Below are 13,475 nucleotides of genomic sequence, written 5' to 3' on the forward strand. Positions count from 1 at the left end.
ACTTCTTCCTAGAAACATCACCAAAGGCACAGGAAGCCAGGGCAAAAATGAACTATTGGGATTTCATCAAGATAAAAAGCTTTTGCACAGCAAAAGAAACAGTCCACAAAACCAAAAGACAACCGACAGAATGGGAGAAAATATTTGCAAATGACATATCAGATAAAGGGCTAGTATCCAAAATCTATAAAGAACTTATCAAACTCAACACCCAAAGAACAAATAATCCAATCAAGAAATGGGCAGAAGACATGAACAGACATTTTTCCAAAGAAGACATCCAAATGGCCAACAGGCACATGAAAAAGTGCTCAACATCGCTCGGCATCAGGGAAATCCAAATCAAAACCTCAATGAGATACCACCTCACACCCGTCAGAATGGCTAAAATTAACAAGTCAGGGAACGACAGATGTTGGCGGGGATGTGGAGAAAGGGGAACCCTCCTACACTGTTGGTGGGAATGCAAGCCGGTGCAACCACTCTGGAAAACAGTATGGAGGTTCCTCAAACAGTTGAAATTAGAGCTACCATTCGATCCAGCAATTGCACTACTGGGTATTTACCCCAAAGATACAAATGTAGGGACCCGAAGGGGTACGTGCACCCCAATGTTTATAGCAGCAATGTCCACAATAGCCAAACTGTGGAAAGAGCCAAGATGTCCATCGACAGATGAATGGATAAAGAAGATGTGGTATATATACACAATGGAATATTATGCAGCCATCAAAAGGAATGAGATCTTGCCATTTGCAACGACGTGGATGGAACTGGAGGGTGTTATGCTGAGTGAAATAAGTCAATCAGAAAGACATGTATCATATGACCTCACTGATATGAGGAATTCTTAATCTCAGGAACAAACTGAGGGTTGCTGGAGTGGTCGGGGGTGGGAGGGATGGGGTGGTTGGGTGATGGACATTGGGGAAGATATGTGCTACGGTGAGCGCTGTGAATTGTGTAAGACTGTTGAATCACAGATCTGTACTTCTGAAACAAATAACGCAACATATTTTAAGAAAAAAGAAAAAGAAGAAGATAGAAAAAAAAACATTCGGTAGGTGCTCACCAAGCGTCAAGACAGTAACTGAATTCACAAGGAGAATGCTGGGTATTTACAACCCTTACAGAAGAGTAGAGTGATGTGACATTTGCTGTTAGGTGCACCTGCCAAGTCGAGCTCTGGGTTCCTGGGCACTTTGCCTGCAATTGCAACCCTCTGCCACCAGGTGGACACTTGGTTTTATCTGTGGATAGTTTGAATAATCTGGCCCATGCAGGGTTTTTTTTTTTTATTTAAGTCTATCTTCCCAGACAAAATAAAACCCTTTGTTAATGCAGTTAAGTATAAATGTCACAGAGAATCAGAGTAAGTAATTTAGAAATAAAACTACACAATTCCAAGCAAGATTTGAAGACAGAAACACCTAGATATGATGAAACATCTTTTTCATTTATTTTGAATTGTTCTCCCAGTCTGGGAAATACCACATTGGTGCTATCCTGACCTGAGAAGAAGCAGCTTCTCCCTCTCATGTCTTTGAGTTAGATCCTCTCAAACTGCTCATCAAACCGGATCAAAAAGCCTTGCAGGTGGTTTCCCCCAAATCTTTATCTTTCCAAGTTCAAGTAAACGTGTGTTTTTGTTTAACCTGATAACTGTTGAGAAGGTCAGTTGCTATTTTCGTCTTCCCTGTCTTCAGGACAATGTGACCAGCTCATGTTCTCCTTCTTAGGGAAAAACTGTGCCCAAGGATCAGGTCCATGTATCCCCCGTGCCAAGGATGCTTTTCAGGTAGTATCGAAAGTTTGTGCACCCAGAGCTTGCGTTCCCGATTTTAAAATAATTAAAATGTCTTCGACTGAAAGCCTCAAATTCCAGGATATTCATCGATCAGCCTAGATTCCATCAGTTGTCATCCAAAGTCGTGGAAACATAACAGGAAAGACAAACATGTTAATGGGACTCAATGAAAAACAGAGAAGTGCGATTGTTTTTTTATGCTGTGGCAGGCAGATGGGACAAGGGTCAGTAACTAAGGTGATGACCAAGAAAAGCAGTGCCGAGGATAAGAAAAACGACTCTGAGCCTCCTCTGTAATGTACCCTGCGGATGCTCCACATCCCTTACCTCATTTATCCTGACAATGAGCCCAGGAGCAAATTGCTGTTATCCTTGTTTTATAGAGGAGGTTCAGGGAAGCTGAGTAATTCGCCCAGGGGGAAAAGCTAGGAAGTGCACTTGCCATGTTGAACCTGAGCAAGTTGAAGGACAACCCTCGTTTCTTTTATGTTTCCCCAAGACAGCAGGAAGGATATGTGTGTTTCTAGGTACTTCAAGGAGGACGCTAGACTGGCATCTCGATGGGCCGGCACAGGTGACAGCACAGGTGGGTTTCCTTACTCTCATTTGCATGAGAAGGAAGTGCTTGTACCACCCGCCGAGGACTCCAGGGCTGGGCTCCCACGCGACAAGGGGCAAACACCATTGTGGGGGCCTCACCTGTCACAGAACTATACTGCTAGAGGAAGAAACTTACAATCGGGGGTGCAGGTGGGGGTGGAAGAAGGCAGATCTCTGGAGATCCTAACGAGATTAGTAACACCGTGGCACATATGTGACCAAGCTGTCCTCCCTGTCCAAGGCTGTGTCAAGAAGCATTAAGGACCGCACGTGTTGTGATGAGCACTGGGTGTTTACGTAACTGATGAATCACTGAATACTACATCAAAAACGAATGACGTACTATACAGCAGCTAACTGAACGTAATAAAAAAAATGAAAAAATTAAAAAAATAGATGAAAAAAAAGAAGAAGAAGAGCTATTCTCAGTTAAAGGCCAGAACAGAGTACTTCCATACATGCTGCATCACACCTCATCACAACACATTAGAACTTATTTACTTCTTAGTTTGGCTTTTTACGTGAGCATCTCCTCCGAGGGGGGGGTAATGTCCTTGAGGATCGGATCCATACTGGATAGATCTCTCTTTGTGTCCCCCACACCACTTAGCAGCGCCTAGTGCATTGTTGGTGCTTAACCCGGCAGAGCTGAAGGAATGCTGGCGAGACACGGGAGGGGGAGGGGACAGGAAGGAGGTGCCGTCCAGCAGGACTCCAGGGCTCTGAGCCCTGGCGTCTGCCAGGGAGGGGTGTGGACGGCCGCGGGTGGGTGTGAGCCAAGGAGCAGGCCTGCAGGCCGGAGTGGGGTGCGGGCGTGCAGAATAGAGTGGTGTTCTGGCTCCCCTGGACAGGTGCCTTGGGCAGGTCAGACAAGGTGCTCTCGTTGGGTTTGCAGGGTAGAGAAGGGCAGTACACACTGTCCCCCTCCCTGCAGAGGTTGTTTTTGGCAGGGGAGCCCACGAGAAGCTTACCACACGTTCCCTTGAGCTTTTCAGGGACTTCCTGGAGGGCAGGCCCATCCCACCCACAGGGGGAGAATAAACTTGGTTTCCAGGCACCTGGCTTTCTCTGAAGGTGGATGTGCCCTGACAGGCCCAGAAGCATCCCCGTATGGCTCCTTGCTTCCCATGATACTTCCCACCCCAGGAAAGTTCATGGGTGAGCAGCCCCGGAGAGGCAGGGCCGAGGGGCTTTTGAGAAAGAGGTAGGACATCAGCCTCCACTCAGCTCCCCGCTCTGTCCTGACACTGTACGCATGGAGCCTAGTCTCTGCCTCGTCTCTGCCTCGAGCTGATCCCATTTCCTATCGGCGAAATGGAACATAGGAAGAGTGGCCTCCCACCTACTTCAGGAGATGTCCTTTGAGAGTTCACACGCTCACACCCCCAGCAGCAGGCTTTTCCAGGTCATGCCTCCTCTATAACCTTCTGTCCATCCATTTCCCTCAACTCGTTTCTCCTTTCCACCACCCCTTAAGTCAGCGTCCCCCCTGCACCCCCCACCACGCCTGCAGAGGCAGTCACGTGTGATCCCAGCCCTCTGTAACTGCAGACCACACCACCCCGTTAGCTAGGGCCACAATTAGCTAGTCAGCCACCAATATGCAGGCCAGCACTTCACCACCCTTAATGGGCATGAGCGATCTGGAGATCTGGGTAAAATGCCAATTCTGATTTAGTAGATCCTGCTTTTCTAACAAGTTCCCAGGGTAGGTGGGCCCTGCTTGTCCATGGACCACACTTCCAGCACCATGCTACAGAGACTCGAAATGTCTAAGTTATGGGCCCTGCTCTCAAGGAGGTCTGAGAAGAGATTCACATAGGATTTCTCTGCTAGTTTGAGGAACGGACGAATGAACAATGAACGAATGACTAAGGGCACAACTCCACGGTACTGGCTGTATATAAGTGCAGAGTTCAAGGGAGGGAGAGAGACGGGAGGCAGAAGGCAGCCACTGCCATGTGTCTGGCAGGGTTTTGGCCTCTCAAACGGTGACCCTGGAGCCCCTGCGCTGGGCCATTGCTTGACGTGTGCCCAGAGCAAATGCTCTCTGGCTCTTGGAGACGGGCTGTGGCTGGACAACCTTCTGATGTGGAACGGACTGCTTCCCACACTGCCTCTGCTGGGAGTGCTTGGCCATCTCTGCATGGAGGCTTTTATGCTTTTCCCTTCACCCCAGCACCAGCAAGAGCTGATGAGAGAGGGCGCCTGGGTGGCTCAGTCGTTAAGCGTCTGCCTTCGGCTCAGGTCATGATCCCAAGGTCCTGGGATCGAGCCCCACATCGGGCTCCCTGCTCCATGGGAAGCCTGCTTCTCCCTCTCCCCCTGCTTGTGTCCCCTCTCTCACTGTCTCTCTCTCTCTGTTGAAAAATAAATAAAATCTTAAAAAAAAAAAAAGAGCTGATGAGAGAGACGCATGTTCCTTAAAGCCCAAATGCCATGCACTTTGAGAAAATGCAGGATTTTGTATGAAAGGCTTCTGTTAAAAAATAAAAAAGTGGAATGGGAAGATCATTTCTATGTTTTTTTAAAAAGTAAGTCTTTAAAAAACCCAGACATCTTTCTCTCTTCCTCCCAAAAGCCTATCTAGTAGGAGAGAAGCCAAAGAGGGAAAATGGAGAAGTAAGAAAGGCAGGTCTGAGCCAGACTCAGTGACAACCAGTGGCATTCATGGCGGCCTCTGTGTTTGGCCTTGATCTCATCCGCGGGTCTACGTCTTATTCCCAGGAGCCCCCATGGCTGACTGCACACTGTTCTGGGCCCCTTGCCTGTCTTCTGGGTCCTGGGCCTGCTGGCCGTGTCATGGGAGCCGTCCTGTGCTATGGCCATCCCCATGCATTTCAAAACCCCACCCATCCCCGAGGCTCACTTCGCCCAGGAAGCCTTCCCCAGCTCGCTGTGGCCTCCAGAGAAAGCAAGAATGCTTTCTCTCTCTCTCTCTCTCTGTGGTTTCTTTTCTTTTCTTTTTTTTAGGAGGGTACCTTCCTTACAGCGTTTTTCACAGTCTGTTTTTTTTCCCTTACAAACTCAAAGGCAGTCTCTTAATCCCCTCTGCCTCCCCATTTCATACGGCAGTTAGGTGTTCAGTGTGAGTGCTAAGCTGGATTTTCAGGGTGCTGAGACAGGGCTGAGGGGAGTGAATGGGATTCTTGATGCTGTTTGCGTTTGAGAATACATAGTGACACATTTATGTTCCTATGCGATGGAATGTACACCATAAATCTGGAAACCCTATCCTGGACAGTCCTGATTCTGTTACTCTGCCCCAAAAATGCCGAAGGAAAACATAGACACATCTTGAAAGGATGTCTGAACTGAGCCCAACCAACAGAAGCTGAATGCCACTGAGTGAGCCGGTCCGCTCTCCCTCCACCACGGCCGTCTGGGGGAAGTGTGGCTGGAGGCTGAGTGAAGTGTGTGCATTCACCACCTGCCATATTTGGGGTGGGTTTACCTCTCTGGAATGTGAATCCTTCCTCACTTTATCACTATTTTTAAATGGAATTTGTGCAGAGGGAGAGAAAGATCTTTTCTTTACAGTCTACCTACAAATATCTTGCCCAGTAAGTCTGTGTCTACAGAAGTCTAAATTTAATATCCCCCTAAAAAGGAAAACACAGTGGAACAGTTCTTTTCACAATACAAAATGACTGGTTGAATCCATCTGTCTCATGGAGTCGATCGGATCTGGGGTAGATGCACAGATTATGTCTGATTGCTCAATGTTCTCCCTACAGTGAGGCATGCACTATTCTCAAGGGTGTGAGTGGGTGATGAGGCCATGTGGGGGCTTCGTCCTCAGTCATCGATGCCCTTCTTCCACCGAGTCCAATTCTGCACGTCTCGGTGCCTGCTCATCTATTTAACACTGCTGGGATAGAAGATTTTTAACGTGAAGTGAACAAACGCTTGTTTTCATTAAGTTTAATGGAGACCTTTCTAAAACGTAATGCACATTTCCCTGCTTCTTCAAAGAGACCATATTAAACTGCAGTGAACATTTTATTGGACATTTAAGTTTATCTTTACGAACCACAGGACTGCAGCAGATGCTATAAACCAGGATACTCCCTGGAACCTCTGAGGACCACAGAGCATTTGACCCCAACCCTACTGGCCCTAGGCTACCATGTTTTTTATTCACTGTGTCAACTTCATATTGCCTTTCTGTCTCCTCTCTTCTTGTCCCTTCTTGCTGTTCTTACTGTGTTTTCATCCCACAACTGCTCTCCTATCTTACCTTTATGTTTCTGCATCTAGTTGGTGAGGTCAGATGACATTACCTGTTAATAGAAGATCTAAACTATGAGTCAATAGACACCAAGCAAGAGGGACTCTAGGATGCATAAAATGCATATGCTTTAGTACATGACCTGAATCCTGGCTGCTCAGAATTCTGGGCGGTGCTTCTTCTCCTGCTCACTGGTGTATTTCCTCTTCTTTTCAGCTTCTTGGTTATGTTCTGGATAGTAAGATTGCTGGGTAAGTAATCTCCAAAAACGGGATCTTTTTTTTTTTTTTTTTGGCCACATACAGGTTTAATTCTAGTCTGAGTCACAAATTAGAGGTTTTTAAATGGTAGCTGTTTGGATTCACGAATGGGTAAAATACTAATATTGGTGTTTAGTTGACTTTAGAATTTAAATAATTCCCGTAATTTATTTTGGCTTTGTCGATTTAAATTTTAATTTTTATTTTGCTTTGGTCAATTCTCATCTCTGAGAAGGATGAGAATTTTGTTTTCCCCCACAGGGAGTGGAGAACAAAATTGTATTCACAGATGAACCATGATTACTGGAAAGAATCCAGAACTCTTATATGTAGAAAGAGTTTACTGGCAAAGAGAAATCACAGAGTTAGGCGATGAAATCTAGAGCAGCTTAGCTCCGAAGGATGTAGCACTTAGCTGCCTACCAAACTAGATCACCTTGAAATACGCTTTAATTTTTTTTCATATTTTAGTGCTTTCACCAAAACTTTTTTTTTTTGGTTGAGTTTTATGGCCACTTGTATTTGAGGCCAACCCGATGACTGCCTAGCTTTGTAGCTGCCTATGTACTGCTTGCATCATAAAAGAAATCATATTTTGCATCGACATGCACTAGTCCACTGGGGTTTACCTAAGTCTTCCTGTGGGCTGACATGGTGCTGACACTGTTCTTGTCCTCAGTGGAGCTCCCGGGCTCATTGCTAAGATAAGACCAATGAATACAAAAGTAAAAAAAGAAAAAAGAGAAAAAGAAAAAGAAAACCACACACAAAAAGTAAGTAGCTTAGAATATTAAACTGGATACAGGCTACAAATGCCAGAGGGATTCAGAAAGGCAGGGAGATGCTGTGTTCTAGAGATAACAGAGAAGGCTTCTCAGGGGGGCTTGCACTGGGGAGTCTTGAGAAATGTGTGGGGTGGAAGACAGGACCCATGACCCCAAGGAGGGCCCGGGCCACTGCAGGCCTGAGCCTTGCTTTCTCCTGGCAGAGGCTGGGGCTGAGGGAAGGCTCAGAGCTTCATGCAGGGCTTTGAACAGGAGGTTGGGAAAAGAGTGAAGGCAGGCCCTCGGCCTGCAGAGCACTTGGAAGCAGTGGTTCCATCCTTCACCCACCTCCATCCAGGCTGCACAAAACATGGAGCCATCTCTTTAAACAATGAGACGTCCTTCTCTTTCTGGCCAGCACACGTGCACAGAAGTTCTGCACGCTTGGAATTCCAGGCTCTACTCTGAGAAGCTTCAAAGCACGAGGGATTGGAGAGAGGGAGGGGAAGCCCTGAACTCCCTGCGAGGCAGCCGCAAGCCTGGGGGGTAGAAGCAGCTTCTTCTCAGTGCCCTCAACTCCCGACAGGAAAGTGCAGCAGAAACCCCACTGACCAGAAGGGCAGATCTGGTCAAGTCAGACCCCAAAGTCCAAGTTTCATGGAAGTTTGTGCTTTTCCTAAAATTCTTTGAGGGGCCTGACAGTCCTCAGGGAGAGAAGACCATCACCTCAAGAGGAAGAGGTCTATTTGGGGTCCTTTCCTCTCTAGGATCAATGGAGACACCAGAAGCCTAGAGAAGAGCATGGCTGAGCCCGGGGAGAAGGCATGCCCCAGGGCACTCACCCGGGAAGGTGAGGTGAGGTGGGAAGCAGCAGAGGGCCAGGGGGCCAACTAGGAAATTCTGGCTTCTCCCCTGGCTCACAGAACTCCGTCCAGCTGGAGCAGCCTCCCAGCTCCCTGGACAGGGCTGCAGCAGTGACCAACCATCCCTGGCCAGAACTGCTCAATCCGGGGCGGCAGTGCCCACTCTCCCCGGGACTCCCGGACCCCGGCCAGGAAGAGCAGACACCACGTCTGAGCCTGGAACTAGACAGTCCCCCACCTGGGCAGCATGCACGGTTTAGTCTCGGCTCCCTCCGTCCTCTGTGGCTGCTTGAGCCCCCTTCCCGGGGCCTGCCCCCGCCCCCACACCTTCACACAGGTCTCCCTCTGTGCGGTAACACACCGGCCCCTTTCCTGGCGATTGGCTCCCGCCAATGTCTGCCAAGGCTCCAGAGGAGGCTCTTTCTTCTCAAAGCTGGATGGGGGATGGGTTGGGGGCTGTTCTGAACCTTCAGGTGGGAGCCCGGGGCCAGGTACTCCGGGAAGTGGCCAGAAGATAGTTCGGGGCAACTCCCCAAACCTGGCCCTGCCTGACTGGCTCCAAGATTTAGGATTCCAGATACCATCGCGAGCTCCCCGTGTGCCCTCCTTCCTGCCCTTCGCCCAAGGTCCCAACGCGGAGCCCCCCTAACCCTCCCCCGCTGCTCCTTTCTACCACTTTGCCCGCTCCCTCCCAAGTCTTTTCCGTCCACGGTCTAGGGCTCGCGGCCTGCGCCTCTGCAAACACCCCCCGCCCCTCCGATCCGGGCAGAACTCCGAGGGGAGGGGCCGGAGGCCCCCCTTCCCGCCTGTGGTCGGAGGGGCAGCGCCGCAGCCCTGGGTTGGGGGGAGGACAGCAGCCGTCTCTGCGCCCCGCCCGATCAGGCCACTCAGCACACTAGGGGTGGGGGGGGGGAAGCAGGGCTAGCGGAGAGGGGGGTCCGGCCCAGGCAGGTGCGGGCTCTGGCTGGGCCCAGGCCGGCTCCGGGGGCGGGGTCTCAGGTTACAGCCCCGCGGGGGGCCGGGGGCGGCCCGCGGTTTGGGCAAGTTCGCCAGTCTCGAGGCCGGCCGGGCGCATATAACGGGCTCGGCGGACGGGAGAAGACGCAGAGCGCTGCTGGGCTGCCGGGTCTCCTGCCTCCTCCTCCTGCTCCAAAGGCCTCCTGCATGAGGGCGCGGTAGAGACCCGGACCCACGCCGTGCTCCTGCCGCCTCGCTGCGCTCCGCTCGGGCCGGCTCCGCCAGGCCCCGCGGTGAGCCATGATCCGCTTCGGGGCTCCCCAGACGCTGGTGCTGCTGACGCTGCTCGTCGCCGCTGTCCTTCGATGTCACGGCCAGGATGTCCGTAAGTCGCCCAACTCCCCTGCCTGCCACCCTTCTGTGCCGTCCCTCCGCACCCTCCCCCCGCGCCCTCTCCCGCTCTGAAGCCGGTGTGGGTCCGGGTTAGAGTGGCTCCCGGGGTCACGGCGCGCCGAGATTTGGGTGCAAGATGCACAGGCTCTTGCTCACCTAGCGGAGTTCTGCAAGTTAGGGGCTCTGTCCGAGAATCCTCCGGTGCGGGTCGCAGTTGGAGACATTTGCAGGTCTCTACGTTGCGCAGGAATTTGAAACGTGCAAAGTGTCGGGTCGAGATGTTTGAGCACAGATTTAAGCGCACTCTCTTCCGCCAGCTTTGATAATTAGGCAGGCGCACACGCACACAACTCACCTCCTCGAAGCACTCGGAGTTCAGCAAAAACAGGTCTTGGCTCATCGATCTTAGAAGTTGGAACGGGCACTAGAGAAGGAGTGAGGAAGGGCCAAAGGGCTGACCTCGCAGTCTTGTCCAGGGGTTGGTGGCTGGAGGGTTCAAAGGGGAGTTAGACAAAGGAGATGCTCTGAAACTGGTGGGCTGAAATCCGAGGCCACAAAGACGCTTCGGAGAGGCGCTCTGAGACTTCAGCGCCTCTCGCAGTTTCCTCCCCCTCCCGGCTGGCGCAGGAGCAAGGTGCAGCCCTCATTCTCATCTCGGCTTTCGCCCGGCCTCTAACGGGTGCAGAAACTTCCCGTCGGAGAGGCCATCTGAAAGGCGATAACATTCCAACCAGACTGTGCTTTTCAGACGCCCCAGAAAATAGCGCCCCCTCCCCGCGGTCTTCCCCTCCAAACCCCAGAGGTACTACAATGAGTTACTCTTCTAAGTTTCTGGAGCTCGCTGAGCCAGGCTGCGGGCTGTGGGTCTGTGTCTGTGTGGCAGGGGAGGGGGGCACAGTTGGTCGACTTCTGTAACAATTTCAACCGAATATAGTTAGAGATAGCAGTTTTACAGTCTAGTCCAAAGGCGGTTCGGATCGCACCTTTCCATCGCCTCCTTTGGTAAAGTCCCACTGTCTGGGATTATATTCAGGACAAACGAAGCCTGGAAAGTGTATTAGGTAGAGAGGACTTTTTTTTTTTCCCCACGTGTTTGGGCACGTTTCCGATGGCTGGGATTCCAGCCCTGTCTTTGTATGTTACAGACTGTAAATCAATCGCAGAGGAAACTTTTTTTGGGGGGCGGGGAATGGGGGGAAAATCACAATCCCTCTGCCGACCAGGCTCTATTTGGTCTCTCCTGCGAAGGCTCTGGGCCCAGGAGGACTTTCCGTTCATTAGAGCGGCTTTGAGGCGGGGGCAGGAGATTCTGGCCAGTCGTCCGGCGCTGCGCTGAACTGGCCGCGCGCTCCCGGGCACTTGTTGGAATACGGTGTGTCTATAAGTGATCCCGGCTCGGACTGACTATATTTTTGTCTTCATTTCGCACGGACGCCCACCTCTGGTTGGTGCACAGTGAAATTAGCTAAGTGACTTTAAAATAATTCCCAAATTCTCCACCTGGTATTAGAGGCACTCACTTCAGTGGCATAGCTCTCTCACCGCTGCAGCTTTCGGGGGAGTGAGTGAATTCCACAGTTTCTTGGGCCCAGATCTTCCTTTTCCCCGGGGGGCGGGGGGGGTGCATCGGGGCGGTTGACTTTGCTCCCTGGCGCATCCCAGCCCGGTCACCCCCTCCCCCGGGTCAGTGGACCCAGAGAAGTGACGTGGAGAAAGGCACGGTCTGCGTGGACGTCAGGGATGTCAGAACCCTAGAGCTCGGGCACGCCCCTCCTCCCATCTGTCCACGAGTTGGAGAAACTCATTGGAGGCGGCGTCTTTGACCCACATCTGCATTTCACAGCCCTCGCCTCCGAAAGTGCCCCTCGGCTGTGGGGAGAGACCTCAATCCTCCTTTGTGAGGCTTGTTTGCGTTGCGAGATTGGCAGCGATGGCTTCCAGATGGGGCTGAAATGCTGCCCGTATTTATTTAAACTGGTTCCTTGCGGAGACCTGTGAATCGGGCTCTGTGTGCGCTCGAGAAAAGCCCCATTCATGAGAGGCGAGGTCCGGTGGGTTCCCCCGGACTCCCCGACCCCCTCTCCACAATGCCCCCCTGTGCCCGCCCGCCGCCGCCTCCCGGGCTCCAGCCCTGCGCACAGCGGCGGCGGAGCAAAAACAGTTCCCCGAAAGAGGTAACTTTTTAATTGGCCTGCTACAAAGGAGCACTTTATACCGCGTGCGGTAACGAGGGGAACCGGATCAGGCGCGCCGGGATGCTATCGGCAGCCGTTTGGAACAGCAATTATGGAGGTGCTGGGCTCCTCCGTCCACACCTAGGGGATCCGGTTACGGGACTGGCTCCTTGCTGGGGCAGTCATTTAATCCTACTTTTCACCCTCCCAGGGTCTGTGGGCGAGCCGCGTCCAGAGCTGCAGCCGGGAGAGTCATCCAGCGGCTCCCACAGCCCGCGCCGCCTGGCCCCGCCCCCGCGCATCCCTGGGCCGCCCTTCCCAGGGAAATCCGATCCGCATTCGGGTGCACCCCCTTCTCCCGGCATTTTCCTTTTTTCCACCCTGAGCCCTCTTGGGTGAGAGTGGGCTTTTCCTTAGTCCGGACGGGACACCAGGAACCTCTCCTCCTTCCTCCTCCCCTGCCCCACCGCCCGCTTTCCGCAGTTCCAGCTATTTTAGCGGTGGGCGTGTCCCCTCGCTGGGACACGTGTACACTCTGGGATCCCCTTACCCTCGCCGGGATTATCTGGCCTAAAGGCTGAGCGGGTCTGGTGGCAAAGGGGGGGGGGAAGGTTTATCTTTAGATTTTCAGAGCCTCCTTCAAGAGCCCCAGGCAGGCCCATTTCTTTCTCCGCCCACCTGGTTTGTGGCTCTTTCCTATTATTCATCCCCTGCAGCTGCCACTGCTTTGGGGATTTTGATGAGAAAAACAGCGCTGGGCGCTCCCTAGCACGTGGTGCGGGCTCTCCAGCCCTTGGCGCTCTCGGGAGCGCTCTTGTCAGCACAGGTTTCGTCTGCAGGGTGAATTCCAGACGGCAGGGCGCTAGTGGAGAGGGACTGGTCCATGCCGTTCTTGGTCTGCCTTCTTGGACGAGGACAGGCCTGGACTGGCTCATCTTAGCCCAGGCCAGGCGTTCAAAGCCCCCTGCGCCCTCCCCACCCCCCACATTGAGGTGTTGTCTTCGGGTGAAGTTAGGGTCTCTCCAGAGAGGGGAACGGCTGGAGGTCAGCACGGGGTGGGGGGGTGGAATTTGGGGGCTGGAGGGGGTGTCCCTTGGCCCTTCCTGCCTCCCAAGCATTCTGTTAGGCTGCTGGGGTCCCAAGTGTATTTATTGTCTGAGCCCGCCTATCCTCCCCGAACTGGTCCTGATTCTAATAGGATTTAAACAATGGGACATAATCCTGGTTCTAACCGCTCCTCCTTTCACCACCCCCACTCCATATATACACTTTTGGAGTCTGGCCGTTTATAGATTCTCATTTTTGTGGGTAGAATTTTCTACATGCCTTCTGCATTTTAGCTGTCAGTTGTATTTAGCAAATCCCATAATTCCTAAAGGAAGGCAGAAACAAGGCCTCTGTACCTGCGCTGGGGGGGGGGGGTGTC

General features: G+C 52.1%; 1 protein-coding gene across 1 annotated transcript in view; it reads left to right on the forward strand.

The window, feature by feature from the left end:
- Nucleotides 1-9,451: 9,451 nt before the first annotated feature.
- Nucleotides 9,452-13,475, forward strand: part of COL2A1 (collagen type II alpha 1 chain) — a 31,154-nt gene continuing 27,130 nt past the window's right edge. Inside the window, exon 1 of the mRNA XM_073882073.1 lies at nucleotides 9,452-9,867. Coding sequence (XP_073738174.1) covers nucleotides 9,783-9,867 — 85 coding nt within the window. The 5' untranslated portion in view covers nucleotides 9,452-9,782. The remainder of the gene's footprint in view (nucleotides 9,868-13,475) is intronic.

This window comes from Callorhinus ursinus, unplaced genomic scaffold (assembly GCF_003265705.2).
Source record: "Callorhinus ursinus isolate GAN/ISIS: 27379988/994484 unplaced genomic scaffold, GSC_fseal_2.0 scaffold44, whole genome shotgun sequence".
Taxonomy (NCBI): Eukaryota; Metazoa; Chordata; class Mammalia; order Carnivora; family Otariidae; genus Callorhinus; species Callorhinus ursinus.